The sequence below is a fragment of the Haemaphysalis longicornis genome, unplaced genomic scaffold (genome assembly GCF_048455015.1).
Source record: "Haemaphysalis longicornis isolate Haplotype H1 unplaced genomic scaffold, Haemaphysalis longicornis Haplotype H1 scaffold_9, whole genome shotgun sequence".
Taxonomy (NCBI): Eukaryota; Metazoa; Arthropoda; class Arachnida; order Ixodida; family Ixodidae; genus Haemaphysalis; species Haemaphysalis longicornis.
The window spans coordinates 122,937,515-122,952,510 of record NW_027526460.1 but is presented as its reverse complement, the minus strand read 5'-3'; the positions used below and the strand labels follow the sequence as shown (position 1 = coordinate 122,952,510).

Genomic DNA, 14,996 nt, shown 5'->3' with positions numbered 1-14,996 from the left:
TAATCAGACCAAAATGTATATTCAGAAATTGAGCTGCGTGTAATTTAAAACATTTTCAGCGAAGTAAAATTACCCCAACTTATCAGCGCAACCTTATTATCTCTAAGCGGACCAAAAGATGTGCATATATCATAAGCAAGTTGATTTTGGCCTCCGCTACATAAAGAGCAAAAAACTGCCACCAAATGCGTTTTTGGCCGCGCATGATCAAATGGGTTTCACAGTAAGGATGCTTGCCCCCAAAGGACGTTGCTTTAAATCCTCGTCCAGGGACAACAAAACCCGGGGCTTGCTCCCCGCACGCACGCGAGGATACTGATTTTGCGCAACTACAATTTTTGTGCACGATATAGGTGAAAAAGGTTTAGCGGCTAATAATAGAAGGGTCAAGATGGCTAATGTATACTTTAATTTTCATACCAGGAGCAAACATATTGCAACATACCAGAAATAAAAGTTTTCCCTTTTTAACATTTTAAACACAAAAGTGTTTTATTCCGGGGTACACAAACCTCACCGACGTCATATGCATCACAGCAATGACATCACCAGAAAACGTTACATTGGCGCGGCAGCACTAGGTTTCGAGCCCACGATCAGTCTAGCCGCAACGGGAGGTGTGTAACCCTCTCCCGACTGAGCCACGAAGTCATACTCGGATAGCTGTAGGAACGCGCCTTATGTCCTTCCCTCTAAATTTTCCATCCAGATGGTGCTGCCGTCTAGGAGAGGTGCAGCGAAGTATCGCGTCATGACGCTAATGAGCGCCGATAGCTGGCGCCTTGATAGGGCAGTGATAGCAGCGGAAACTGGGGCGGTATTCTCGTAACTGTCTCTTTTGAAAACGTCCGTTTTGCGTCCCTTTCATTGTGACGTACTTCCGGTTAGGCAGTGAACATTGCAAGTAGGTTTGCCGCGCTTGCGTTACGTCACTTCCGGTTGTTTGCTTTTAGCCAATCAGGGCTCGCCAAAAGGGACACTTCTGAAAGGGACGCAAAAGAGACAAAACTCAGGAATAGAACCCCTGGGGCGGTATTCTCGTAACTGTCCCTTTCGAAAACGTCCGTTTTGCGTCCCTTTCATCGTGACGTACTTCCGGCTAAGCAATGGGCGTTGGCAGTAGATTTACCGCGCTTGCGTTACGTCACTTCCGGTTGTTTGCTTTCAGCCAATCAGGGCTCGCCAAAAGGGACACTTTTGAAAGGGACGCAAAAGGGACAAAACTCGAGAATACCGCCCCTGATGTGTGTGTCCGTCCGCCGCCTATGTGGAACGCCGCTCAGCTTATGGAACGCCGCCGCCACGTTCCACAAGCTGAGCTCATCACCACACAAGCGTCTGGCATACACGCCACGGAGCGGGACCAATGTGGTCGCAACTTTGCCGAAACGACCAGAATGGAGGACGTCGCTCGCCAAGCACACCCACAAGACTGCTGAGGACGCGCAAATTATGCTCTTTTAGCTGCAGCGGACCGCGACTTCACCAAACGATTCGCTGACGAACCGTTCGTTTTCGTTCGCATGGTTTGCGAGCGCTTGGGGTTTCAATCATATTCACGCAATGCTCCGGCGCGTGTAATCCAGTGCCTAATGTTGTTGTTTCTAACGTGCCGTGCTGACGAAATTATTCACTTTCGTGTTTTACTTATTCGTATGAAAGAAGAATCAACCATGTCTTTGTTTGAAATCACACCACTGTGCCACAAAACTGCGAAGCCGCGAAACCAAGCACCACTGACATGAAAGAATAGATCACATCGGAAGGAGGGGAAACGTGGAGCCACGTGATCTTACCCTTGTGATGGATCCCAGGTAGATGCACACGCAGCTGTACAGCGTCATCACGGAACCGAGAAAGAAGGCTTCAAGGGAGTGGAATTATTTTCTCCCCAAGTACTACACGTTCACACAAACAAACTAAATTCCCCTAGGTTATGTTTCCCCAATTTAGTAGTCATTTATTACAGTGCCGTTCCATTTTAAGCCTGCTTCCATTAGCAACGAAAGAAGCCAACCCCCAGTCCTTTTTCTGGGGAATTTAAAGGGGACTCAAAATAGGCGGTCAAAGTTTCATTGCTCGCCCCTTTCCATGTGTGTCTTCTAGTTTTAATACATTATCCTACATTAAATTTAAATCGACCAATTGTATTTGCAAGTACAGTTGGAATAAACACCATGAGCATACCGCCCTTACTTTAACAACATGCGTTGCCACTTTACACTGCTCAAAACTTGATTACAATCTCGCTCCGTAAAGCTTTTAGTGCACCAATATAAATCTCTATATTACCGTGGAAGGGTAAAATTATAAACACATTTGGGAACTATCGGTACTTCAGGCAGTGCGCCTCGCACTGTTGGATGTCAGCAATCTGGTGACGCAGGCAGTGCAAAGAAATGAGAAATACTTTTTAAAAAAATTCTGCAAAGTGATTAGAAACACCGAAAAACAAACAACAGCCAACTACATTTCAACTCTTCTTAAAACTGCTTATCCTGATTGGAGATCAGGCCTTTTAAATGGAGTTTCAATGAACTAAGGAAATGTAATATACTCACCAAGGGTGCGTGTAACCGATTGCAAGTGAGAATCGATGTTCTTGAAGTGCCGGGACAACACGTCCACGTAGATTACGGCCGCTTGGGAGTTGATTATTGATGATGTTGTGCTGAGAACGCACGGAAAACAATTTTTTTCAGATAAAATATATCAGTACCAATGTACCTAACAAAAAGTGGCAATATTTCATGAAAGATAGAAGACAATTTTAATTTAAGCGAAAGCTCAACACCCCGTCTCTCGGAACAGAAACTTGGTAATTAGTATTGTACTTCTTACGCATGCACTGCTGACTAATGAAGATCGCGGCTTCTAAACACGCGTCTTAACGGCTTCTTATTAAGCAGCCACAATATCAGCGGCCGATTTGATAGATTTTCAGTAATTATTGATTTGATTTGATCGTAGGGTTTAACGCGAAGACGCAACGCAGGCGATGAGGCGTGCCGTAGTGGAGGGCTGCGGAATAATTATTACCACCTGGGTATCTTTAACGGGCGCCGAAATCTCGTACACACGGTCGTTTTTGCTTCTCGCCTCCATCAGAAAAGCGGCCGCCGCGACCGGGAATCGAACCCGCTACCTTGTGCTCAGCAGCGAAACGCCTCAGCCACTGATCCACCGCGGCGGGTTTTCAGTAATTATGGCGTGTATGAAATATTACCTTTCAGTTTGCTCTGAACCTACCTGGTTGCAGCACAAACAAGCGCTGCCAAGAAAATTCCGCTCAATCCCTTGAACTGCACAAGATAGTGTTTCACGTAGAATGGCAGTATCTGTAAAAAAGGAAATCTAATAATTTTAGATTTGACTGCATCTCATTCACTCGCCTTGTCCCTCCATATGGCGTTGTTGTTGTCCGTCCACACCCCTCCCCCATTCTCCTCGCCGCGCGAGCTGCGCTCTCCGCCGCTCACCCCCTCTCCTCTCCGATAGCGAACACTCTCTCGCGAGGGTCATTGGACTGGATTCGATTGGCTTGGCTTGGCTTGGATTGGATTGGATTGGATTAGGATTAGGATTGGATTGGATTAAATTGGATTGTGTTGCGTCATAGCCACGCCACGTTGCGTCATAGCCGCGGCAGGGGGTTCACGGCACGTTTCACGCGATGGGAGAATCAACCTAACGGAAACGACAACGGAACCCCCTATGCGTCGCATCTACATAGGGGTTCCCGCGAGGGGAGGTGAGAGTAATTTTTAACTTCCCGCCACCAAGCTTGCTTCGGATTAATTCCGCACTCTGTTGGATTGAGAACGGTTATCGAAAAATACCGCTGCAGATGCAGTTAGCACAACCTTAGAGCTTTAGTTGTAATTTGCTTTTTGTCAGCTCGAATACACCACTGGAATTTACCCTCTTTTCAATGCCTGATAGTGATAACCGAAGAAAAAGGTGCATCCTGCATTGACCTTAAAATGACATTTGTGTCGAACGTGCTGTTTTGCAGCCTTTTGTTGTGTACAGCAGCCTGGTATGCCATACTTGTTTTTTCTTCATGCATGTTCTTCACACATTTGGTCTGCCATAGATTGGTTTTTCCTGTCATATACGTTTGATATGCAAATTATATAACATTACTAGCACATGTCCTACCATAATTTACGAGAACACGGTGGTGGGGTGAGTTGCACCTGGAGGCTGGCCGTGACGCTAAGGGAACTACTCAATATCCGGTTAGTTCAGAAGCACATCCCTATTAAAAAATGCCAGCGTCGTCTGTCTGCGCACGAAATAGCTTTCCGCCGGCTTCAGCTGGGTTTCAGCTAGTTTCAAGCGTTAGCGACCCTCTTCACTGCCCTTACTTCTCGTTGCTGCATGAAGCAAGCTTTAGAGTACGAAAACAGACATTTTCTGTGTCCTTTTCCGAAAAGTGTGTACACACCTTAAACCGAGCTTTTATTTAAAGTCAACTTTGAAATCTTATAAAATACCGCAGTTCCGTAACCTGTCATTTACCAGGGAAGTGCTGCTCAACGTGATTAAATGTGTCGAAATATTTTCCCGAACTTGCTCATCCATAGATTCGCAAAACAGGCCTACCAGAAAATACTCGTCCCGTGCTATATTAAAATATTCTCAGCGGCTTTTCCCAAGAGCACTCGCTGCGATACCGCTTACTTTTCTGGTGCAGTTACTAACAAAATCTTTAGATACTCGCCTGATCGTATCTTCTGATTGCACCAGATAGCTGGGGATCACATCTTTTGAACCACACTATGAGAGCCAAGGTCATGGCCACGCTGAATATATAAATGATGAGAAGCATAAATGCTCCTATAAATAAGGTTCTGCAGGCAAGGCAAAAAGACAAAAAAAAAATTACTGTAGACTGCAACAGCATAATCAGCTTACGTTCTCTATAAATGATGGCCACGTGTAAAAAGGCAGCAGTTTTCCGCGACATTTTGGGGCCCTAATCAAATCATCAAATATGAATGCAGAAGGCAGGACTCCACAATAAAAATTTATTCGTGTGTGTTTGTGTGCAATCATAGCATATTACGTACAATCGAAAAACGCATATAGAGTATCCCGTAAAAGGGTGGCAAGACGCTTTTCTCGCAACGAGCTCTCTGTTGGAGGTTTTATGGTAACTTTTGGTTAAATGGACTGAATAAAAAGTTTGCTTGCACATGTGGCAGCAAAATGCGAATGCTCTTTGTTGTTTGGGAAGACAGCTATGATTTAAGCGACACCTGCTGCTATGGTAATGTAGAAACGCAAGTTTTACGCCAAGTGAGCTAGGTAACGCTTGAATAATAGTCACGCATTATGAACGTAACACTAGCCGCGTGTTGCCTTTATCATACATGCCGCACATGTGTACGTCATGGCGGCACTGCTGCCATCGGTTGAAATCTGTTTTGCACTCATTCCGAAAATATTCTGTACGTTTTCAAATAAAGCAAAGGTAGTTCTTCTACAATCAATAAAAATTTGATGTTGTACCTCTTCGCGCTGGATAGCGTTCTACAAGCCATGTACCTCTGGACCACGACCTGGTCTAGGCACAACCGGTACAGACATTGCGCTGAGGTGGCAACCAGAGGGCCCCAGATGTTTTCGTCATGAGTGATATCAAATGCAGTGCTGCAAACAAAAAACGTTAGCGGCAAATTATTGTGCAATTGTGCAAAAAACGCAATTGAAGTTCTTCCTCTTCAATATTCTGTCTTGTGCAAACGAAGCATGACAAGTAAAACACAAAATAAGCATTAATTACCCCATCGTCACAGTATAAAAATGCGTTGTTTCTTTTCTTCCAAATTGGCCCCAAGCCTGTGAATTTGATCCAAAATACCTGGTCACTTCACTGTGTGGGTAAACTGACCGGTTCATAGTTACTTTAGTACGCAGTGTATTACCATGACTGGGTGGCTGGTAAACGGTTTTTTTCAAGCCTTTTTTTAGGCGGGAATAGCTACTTACGCACCTAGCAAAAATTAACGTTTAGCTGCTCTGCCGTTCAAAAAACAATGCTGCCGTTTAGAAATTGTTGCGGCCGTCGCAACTGTTTATTTAATTCTTGCTGATTCATAGATTCGCAAACCAGTCCTACCCGAAAATACTCGAAAATTAGTTATTTATTCTTCTCCTTCCCCAGCGGATAAAACGCGAGGAGCAGGCCGCTAGGCATAAAAATTAAAAACACAGTACAGAGAATAGAGCTGGCATTGGGGTCGTAGTTCATATGGTCAATATCGGCAATATAAACAGCATCTGGAGAATAAAACAATCAGCCACTTAACACGTTATCAAAACGCAAAGCGCATCAATGAAAGAACAATTTTTTAAAAGAAAGTATATATACATCGCCAGAAATAGCCGCCTTGAAATTTTATCAATAAATCAGGGAAACGATGCACGTGGGTGCCACATTAAAATATTGATTTCAATGTACATTTGAATCCTAAAATATAGGGTTTGCTGGGATGTTTTTTTCAAAATTGTTCTTTTATGCTGTCCTAAAAGGTTGTACGACGCAGAGTTGTCAGTCAGCCACCGGCTTCTTTTGATTGGCCCAAGCAGTATTGAAGGAAGCACATTTTGGTACAAACAGGTCGATTTGCACCACAAAATGATTTGTCAGAAACAAAAGATTTAATTTTAAGCTAACACCCGGAGAGGCAGCCGTTCAGGCAGCGCTAATTCCCATGAAACCAGTTAAAGACTGTAATATGTTCCAGCCTAGTAGGTGACAGTTTGCGCGCTGCTCTTCTGACGTTGTTTAGTTGTTTTGTAGTGCAGGGTGCACACAGCGAGATGCTCCTCTTGATAAAATCCAAACGTCGCCCTTTTGGTTGCGCAGTCTTTTTAGATAGCGCAGACAGAAAACCATGGTTTTCGAAGTTGAGAATTCCTGCCGCTGGTCAGTTAAATACGTCCACTTCCACATCAACGACTGAATGCGCGATCTGCCATTTTTTTTCTCTGCTGAAGTCCAGTTTTTCTGCTGAAGCAGGTTTCGGCTTCAGACACAGCCTTTCTGAGCTATACCGTCCGTGTAGGCAAGCACATACTGACTGATGTACCATTTGTTGGAGGGCGCCCATGATTCAAAGAATCACGATCTTACAAGATCTGACATGTGCCTTTAGCTGCGCGAAATTGGATCACGTGATTCACGCCGTTTGTGAGGAGGCAGCGGCCAGGCCCGTGTGCTAATTTGTTAGCTACAGTGGCTGCATATTTGTGTTCACATCGAGCACATGGGGAGTGAAGTACAGCGCTCTTGTTATTCGGAAGGCAGTAACTGCGGCGTACAAAAGATATCTAGCCGGATTCTGAAGACTCGGGAGCCCTCCAGTTGTTTGCTCTACTGGCCTCATCTGACGGCACTTTCTGGCTTAGCGAGATTTCAAGCTCAAGAAGTAGGTGGCCAATGTGTAGACCAGATATAGCAGATTCTGCAAAATCGCCACGTAGTTTCTTCTGGAAGGCTTTTGCAGGTATGTCGTCTCGCAGGGATATTATTCCCGAACCATGTAACTCGAGGGAACTACGTATTAGGAAACCACGTTGCTCCACCCGTGACGAACAAACTTCTCTCGGCATGACTTAACGTGGTAGATGTTGAGGTATTATAGAGGCGGCGGAAGGGCTCCAGAGGGATAATGACGGCCCGGCAAAAATTCATAGCTATCCACGAGGCTTCCTGTTTGGTTTCGCTATTTGGGGATCGTGGGGTTTCTGTACTGGCTAAAAAAATTTGTGGAGCTCGTCGGTTCATTTCTGCGGTAAAAAGAGTATTGCGCCCAACCGACGGCGGTACACGTAGACACAAGCAACCTATAAAGAACTGTATATGTCGTTTGTGTGCGCCTTTCTCTTTGTTTGTTTATCAGCGTGCTTTTTCTACTTCTTTACTGGTTATCGCGTGCAGGCTTTTCGCGGACAAAGTTAATGTGCGACAGAACCACGTACGCTTTGTCGTCGCTATGATACGAGTGAGCGCGCTCACCCACCATGCCGTAGTCGCCAAGAAGGGCCTCTATGCAAGACGGATCATGTTGCACATGTATTCGTGGTTCGCAATGATCTACCTCTTGCCTGTTGCTCGGTGAGTGCTTGCTTGCATGGGCGGAGACACTTCGCCGGCAGCTCTGCTAACAGGAATGTTGGTCTACATCACAGATGGTAGGAAAATGATAGCACCATTTTTCTCGACGATGTAGGCTTCACACAGTTCTCGACCGTTTCGGTTTGAGCCTTTTGGCCAGTGGCAACGAGGGCGCCTAGCGGAGCTACCCAAAATCATTGCGCTGTTGCTTTATATTCACCCAGTTGGCATGAACGGTGGCCGCGAACATCAAATGCGTGATACCTTCGCCTACTTGGACGTTATGCGCAAGTTCCTCAGTTGAACGTTTCGCAATGTAGAATCTGCGTGACCGTTATATTTTTATTAGTCAAGGCATAATCTGCTTGTTCAGGACAAGGTCGACCCAAGCGCAAAAACTGGGCTCGGGTAGAGTTCAGTCCTGACGAGAGGAGTTGATTGGCGCAATGATCCTAGTGGTTTTTTCTGTGAGAAAGCGGTGACGGCCATATAGCTGCTGACAGGTTAATAGCGGCTTGTGCCTATGAACATTCCAGCTTGAGCAAGGTAGCTGGGTTGGTTGGAACGAGTCACTCCGTGGAGTACCAGAGACAGGCAAACGGAATAGGATTAAGCCAAGGGATACCAGGCCAGGCAGGCCTCCAAAAATATACTTGCAAAAGCTGCTTCGCCTCTGGCCTAACCGTTAATTTCCCGGCACAAGCGTGTGGCGGAACTAAAGTATGGTAAGGCCCAGAAACCTTATCGATGCGGTAGTCTCAGCTACAATTCAGGTAGGCAGTGGGCTCAGCTTGGGCTTTTATTCTACTTAATCCGCTAGTGCCTTTTAAGTGCGAATGCACTTTATAAGCGACCCCAAACCATCCACCGCCGGCGGCGGCGGCGGCGTCCGCAGTGCTCCTCTATATTTAGAAAAGAAACAGCATCTGGCGCCAGGTTTCGATCCGAGGACTTTGCGGCCGCAGCGCGACGCTCTACCGACCAAGCCACGGACGCGACGCTGATATCAGTGTTAGTGACGCGCCTTATATCTTTTACGCATTCAAACTACGTCGTCAGCGGCGTGCGTTGGCGACTCAGCGGCGTTATAGCGGCTTGATAACTGCGTGGTGTACACGTGATACTACAAACCCGATGGAAGAGATGGAAGAGAAGGCGGCGAGGCGGTGGGCTGCGGGGACGAGCGCAAGCGCCGCAAGCGGGCCGACAACCGTGCATTCGCACTTTCACATTCTCCCCCTCGGGGAAATGCGGGGGAATTTTTGTTAGTGCCGGGAGTTATGTATAATATCAGCGATTAAATCTTTTCTTTGCATGATCGCGATGCCATAGTTGATTGGGAATGTGTGTTTCTGCATATCAACGTTATCTAACCTAAATAATGGTCAGTTACTGTCAATTATTTCCGACTGGTAGCTCTGATAGCCACCTTTTCCTATGAACTAAGTTGGCCGTGCATAAAGTTTCTAATCAGCATTCCAGGTCAGAATCCGGTGACAGGTGTTCTTGAGGCTGTGTTTTTGCTTCACTTGATTAACCAAAATACTTATGGCAGACAAGTTGTATCGTTCACAAGATGCCAAAGTGGACTCTGCGCATGCTTCGCTCCACACACACATTGTTCCTGCTCGTAAACGTGGTTTACAGGGAACATCAGGGCCAGGGGAATTTTCGCCACCTCCCGTGACAATATTTTATTAATATAATAGAGGCTCCCAACACATACTTACTTGAAAAAGTATTTCCGGCCATCGAGGCTGTAGAAATTCTGGGAAGTCCTACTGGAACTCCTCAAATCAATGACGATCTTCGTAATCACAGCTCCCGGTCCGAGCAAAATCATGAGCAGCTGCAGGCAGTCTGTCCAAACGACGCCCCTAAGTCCTCCCTTGTCGCAGCCAAACAAATCCAGGCAAGAACTATTAGACTATAAACAATGCGGCCACTTTAATGTAATTCTCTAACACACTGCTCAGACTTCTAGCTGCTGTTTCCTACAGATGCTTCACGATTAAAATAATGCGCTGCAACAATGTTAATGGGAGAGATAGTGCAACTTTTCAAAGGTTTCGTTTCATTTGCCTTTGCACTATAATTCCCGTCAATTGTTCAAATACGCCTAGTGGTGTTGCCATTGGATCCCTCGGCGTGGTATTAAAACGTTGTGGGAACACAACATGTCCGTTTATACGCCATGAAGGCGAACACCTCGTGACACTTAAAAAAGGCTTCTTTCGTACATTGTATTTGGTCTTGTTCTTCACTCTCCCTCAGTTTTTTTAAACTCATTACTTGTTTACTCCTTCGCTGTGTTTGCGCGTCTGTTTTACCGCAGTAATGTGTGGGCCAACACAAACCCGTCCAGAAGAGGCAGACATCGCAGAGCGCAGGTCAGCCGGTGCCTCGTGGAATCCAATCGGCATAGTGAAGGTACTTATTTATTTATTTTATATATACACTACTGCAGTGCTTGGGTGATCCAACCTTGCTCGTGGGATTACGCTACAGAAGTTGCTCCCATCTTTGTTGTACTCGTCGTCGACCAGCGCGCCACGGGTTGACCAAGATTACAATTGAATGAAACACTGTACATTCTTTGTTGGTATTTGCTTTACAGTGCCGTCCAAAACGGCTTTGCACTGCCGGGGTCCGACCGCTCTCTCTCTCCTAGGAACGTTTGTCATAGTGGGGAGCAGCTGCCTGTACTCCCAGTTCTGCTGTTTATCCAGCCTTGCGCCGCTAGGGCAAGATGCGCGTTTGTTTTGTGTGTCGTTTGTCCCTCTTCAGCCATGAAACGCTTTAATAAGTACAATAATAACGTTTTGCACAGCTTTCTAAGAAGCAGTTATATGGGCGGATAAGGTTCACGTGTTTTATTTACGTGCGGTCAGCTACACAAGACACGCGGCACGCACTATCCCAAATTTCCTTGCACCGCAGCCAACGCATGTTGCCCGAGCGGCGCTAAAGAACTGGGCTCCTGTTGTGGAGACCCGATCCAAATCTCGCGAATTCACGAGTCTTTGTATTTACTTTACAGAGGAGGCCATTTTCTTTATCAGAAATCATCTGCAACTACGTTGATCTTTCGCTGAATGGGGCACCTAAGTATTTTGCTGTATAGCCGAGGATTGTTTGAAAGTCAGTCACCACCTATTTTCGATTCTTACACCAGAAGACATTCGTACAATTTTCCTGCGAATAATTAGCGCACAGTTAGAGGCGCTAGAGGTTGAGGAGAACGTCTTGCTGGGCTAGTTAGCGAATAGCTGCCATGATCTGAAGCGCAACGAAAAAAAATTGTCTCGTCTGTTTTGTCTCGTCTACTTTGTTTTCACCGTCCGGGTTTTTTTGTTGCGCTGCAAATCATAGTATGTCTGTGGTCTGACGGTGTGTTCTGTTAAGGATGGGCTTTCAGTACGTGAGTCCGTGCGTGCATGTGTGTGTATAAGTGCGGCCCGCGTGCGTGTGTGTGCGCCCGTGCGTGCGCGTATACGGGCAAACGTCTGTGCCTGTGTGCGCGTGTTCGTGTGTATGTGCTTGCGTATATGTGTGTGTGCGTTCCTGCTGGCTCGATGAGAAGAATCTCCCCTTCTGCTCTCGTCCTACTAATCCTTTCGAAGGTAAATAATTCATAGACGTTTTCAGACGGTTTTTGCCAGCTAACGTGCATTTTCTTAGGGAACCGCTACGATCACACTGCGCTCTTCTTTCTTCATCAAGAGTACTTACAAACGCCGTATAGACGGTGCCACCCAGTCCAATGAAGACGTTGCACCAAAGAAGGGGAACTTCGAAGACTGAAACAAAGACATATTTATTAAACTTGTTCTCGCAGGATTGTCAGAACAATTACAACGCGTTTTCTATGAACATGGGGACGGTAGATATTCTCCACATACCACTGCATCATCGCGACCACTTAAGAAAAAAACGGGTAAAAGGATATACAGTGAAAACCAGTTCCTACGTATTTCATAGTACCCGGAAAACAAAATATAACAACCAGGTAAATGCAGCAGCTAAGAAACATTCTAAAATGAACGAAAACAGCGTAGCTTTGACTTTCCACCATGTATTTTACAACTTTGGCTTTCGAACCTTAGGACACTCGATAATGTACGATTGGCACTTTGTGTCATCGCTGGAAAATACCACGCGTGGCAATGCAGGGTACTTAGCGATGTCGACTCTCTTTTGCGCCGCCTGCTTGCCTCCAGCGTTTAGTACATCAAGCTTTTCCTCGAGGGAAAGCGCCTCCTCTTTTCCCGACGTCATCAAGGCACGACAAAGTTCGCTGTTGCAAGTTCAACGGTGTTCTCAAAGCTTGAAGGGCACGATAATGACAAGAGCACACACTATTCTTCCTGTGGTGCCTTATGGATGCGGTGGTGCTGGTGACGTCACATTTATTCAAGTAAAAGAGGTTGCGTTTGAAAGCGGGAAAAAGTCCAGGGCTCCTGCGGCGGCTGCAGTCCTGCCTCTCCCGGTCTACCAACACCCGGTCGTTCTCAGGGTCCGAACTGCACATCGCGGCTGTCACTGCTCGAGAGGTGGGGGTTGTAAATAATGGGGGCTGCTGGTGTGTTTTGGAAAGCCCAAGTGGTGTGGTACAGTGTTGGATGTTTGCTGCAAGTGTGGACATGTTGGTGGACATATTGTGGCCTGTATGATGTGCAGCAAGCTGAGGGGGGTGGGGTATGTATTTGTAGTTGCCGCCAGACTACAACCTCCTCTGGGGTGAGCGTCTGGTGCGGTGGTGGCAGGCACATTTGGCAAGCCGGTGGTGGCGCAGTAGTGCTCGGTACTGCTGCTGGATCACGGAGCGACTGGCTCTGGGTCACGGCCTGGGTCACGGAGCGACTGGTGCGGTTCCCGGAGGGTGCGTGCTCAGAATTTAGGGTATGCTCGATCGTTTCCGTCGAGCCCTGCGTGATCCGGCGTCCATATTAGTACATTTGGCTTAAGTCTGTCCTTGTGCTTTTTTAGTAATTGGAGGGCGCATATTGACATGCGACGGTTGCCGTAGTTTCTGCAAGCATGTTTTAAGTCTGTAATCATGTGAAGGGGTATATTCGAAGTTGGAGACCTCATTGCCAGTGCGACAGCCATTTCTTCGGCTTCAACAATGTTTTAACAACAACGGCGCAGTGCGAACGAAATCGCCTGAGACGTCGATGACGCTTACTGCTGTGGCTGGACGGGATGCGCAGTGGGCCGCGTCCTTGAATCGCACGTGGGTGTGGTGAGAATATTTCCCTCGTAGGAATTGTACCCTTGCTTGTCTGCGCTGTGCCTGATGCTCAGGGTGCATGTTTTGCGGGAGCAAAGAAACCATGATGAGTGTGCGGATGTCCTGGTGCACAGTTCCTAAACGAGAATGGCTGGCGTCCGCTATCCGGTAACCTAGCTGCCTAAGCACCGTGCGACAGGTCGAAGTTTGCCTGAGCCGCTCGAGCTGGCTGACAAGGTTGGCATCAATGATCTCACGCACCTTGTTGTGCACCCCGAGCGCTTCCAGCTTGCTAGTGGCGGTGTGAGGAAGGAGGCCTAGCGTTCGCTTGTTCGCCTTACTCAGGAGTGTGTCAAGATGGTCCACTTTCCTCGGTTTCTGCGGTAGGTGAGGTGTAGAGCACACCACGCGGGTGACAGCGAGTGCTTGCACCAACTTGATTACATCATCCTGTTTTATACCCTGGTGCCAGTTTGTGACTCGACTTACCATACGCTCGATTTGCAAGGTAGTGTGGTTGAGGCACTGGGTGGTTAGCGTTCCACCTCCGTCCTGTTGGATGCAGAGTCCCAGTATGCGGATAGTTGGCACTACGGGGATGTCGCTACTCTGGAGCATTATTTGTATTCTGGTGGGCTCCATGGGCTTGCCACGTAGCTTGCGCCTCAAAATGATAAGCTCAGACTTTTCTGGGGAGCATTGAGGACCGCGCATACTGGCATACTGTTGGACTGCGTCAGCGGCTTGCTGGAGCACATCCTGTATGTCGCCTTCTTACCCAGCAGAAGTTCAATTCGTGATATCGTCTGCGCAGACCGCATGTTTAATCCCCGGGATGGTATTAAGTTGTTCGGGGAAGGGTGGGGGTGGGCTTCATCATAGCTATATTAATTAATATTGGAGAAAGCACCACTCCTTGTGGCGTTCTTTTGTTCGGCATATTTTGAAGGGTCGTTCGTAGTGGTCCATTGCCCATAGTGGCTATGCGATCCACCAGGAATGCCTAGATATACTGGAACATTCGTTTTCCACAGTTAGTGTTACTTAGGGTTTCGAGGATAGCGTTGTGGCTCACATTATTAAACGCTCCTTTCAAATCGAGAGCGAGGACAGCCCTGCTGGAGTGACGAGAAATGGGAGTCAAGACATCTTCCTTTAGTTAAAGGAGGATGTCATGACTTGACAGGTTGACTTCAATCTTCGTCGGAGGCATTTGCGTGCTTCCCAGAGATGGAGGAGGTGGGAGTCCACTGCAGGCGCTTCAGTGGTGAGGACGATCTCTGTCGAGTACTTGTTTAGATCGTGGTGCAGGTCCACGAACAATTTGTGAAGTGAGTTTATGATGGTTGTGTCGATATAGGCTCTGTGCTCGCGAAAGGTGGTGCAGTCAGCCATTTTCTTGGAATTCAGTGTTCGACGTGAAAGAGCGGTGGGGATGATTGTCTGGGCTATAAAGTAATCACTGCCCAGCGACTCTTCCCGATTTTGCCACTCTGCTTGTGGAACATATTTTATCAGTGTTAGTTCAGGACTGGTATCCCTTGTGATGCTGTTCCCGATACAAGTTCGATTTGTTGGGTCAGTGAGGACTGTTAGACGGTGTTGCTGAATGGTAGTGTGGAGCTTGTTGCCTTT

The 14,996-nt window shown here is 47.0% G+C and overlaps 1 protein-coding gene across 1 annotated transcript in view; it reads right to left on the bottom strand.

The window, feature by feature from the left end:
* Positions 1–14,996, bottom strand: part of LOC144151482 (sodium-coupled monocarboxylate transporter 1-like) — a 58,088-nt gene that overhangs the window by 21,113 nt on the left and 21,979 nt on the right. Inside the window, exons 4-10 of the mRNA XM_077682542.1 lie at positions 11,861–11,928; positions 9,859–10,016; positions 5,518–5,658; positions 4,727–4,856; positions 3,250–3,338; positions 2,562–2,671; positions 1,797–1,864 (exon numbers count right to left, since the gene is read on the bottom strand). Coding sequence (XP_077538668.1) covers positions 1,797–1,864; positions 2,562–2,671; positions 3,250–3,338; positions 4,727–4,856; positions 5,518–5,658; positions 9,859–10,016; positions 11,861–11,928 — 764 coding nt within the window. The remainder of the gene's footprint in view (positions 1–1,796; positions 1,865–2,561; positions 2,672–3,249; positions 3,339–4,726; positions 4,857–5,517; positions 5,659–9,858; positions 10,017–11,860; positions 11,929–14,996) is intronic.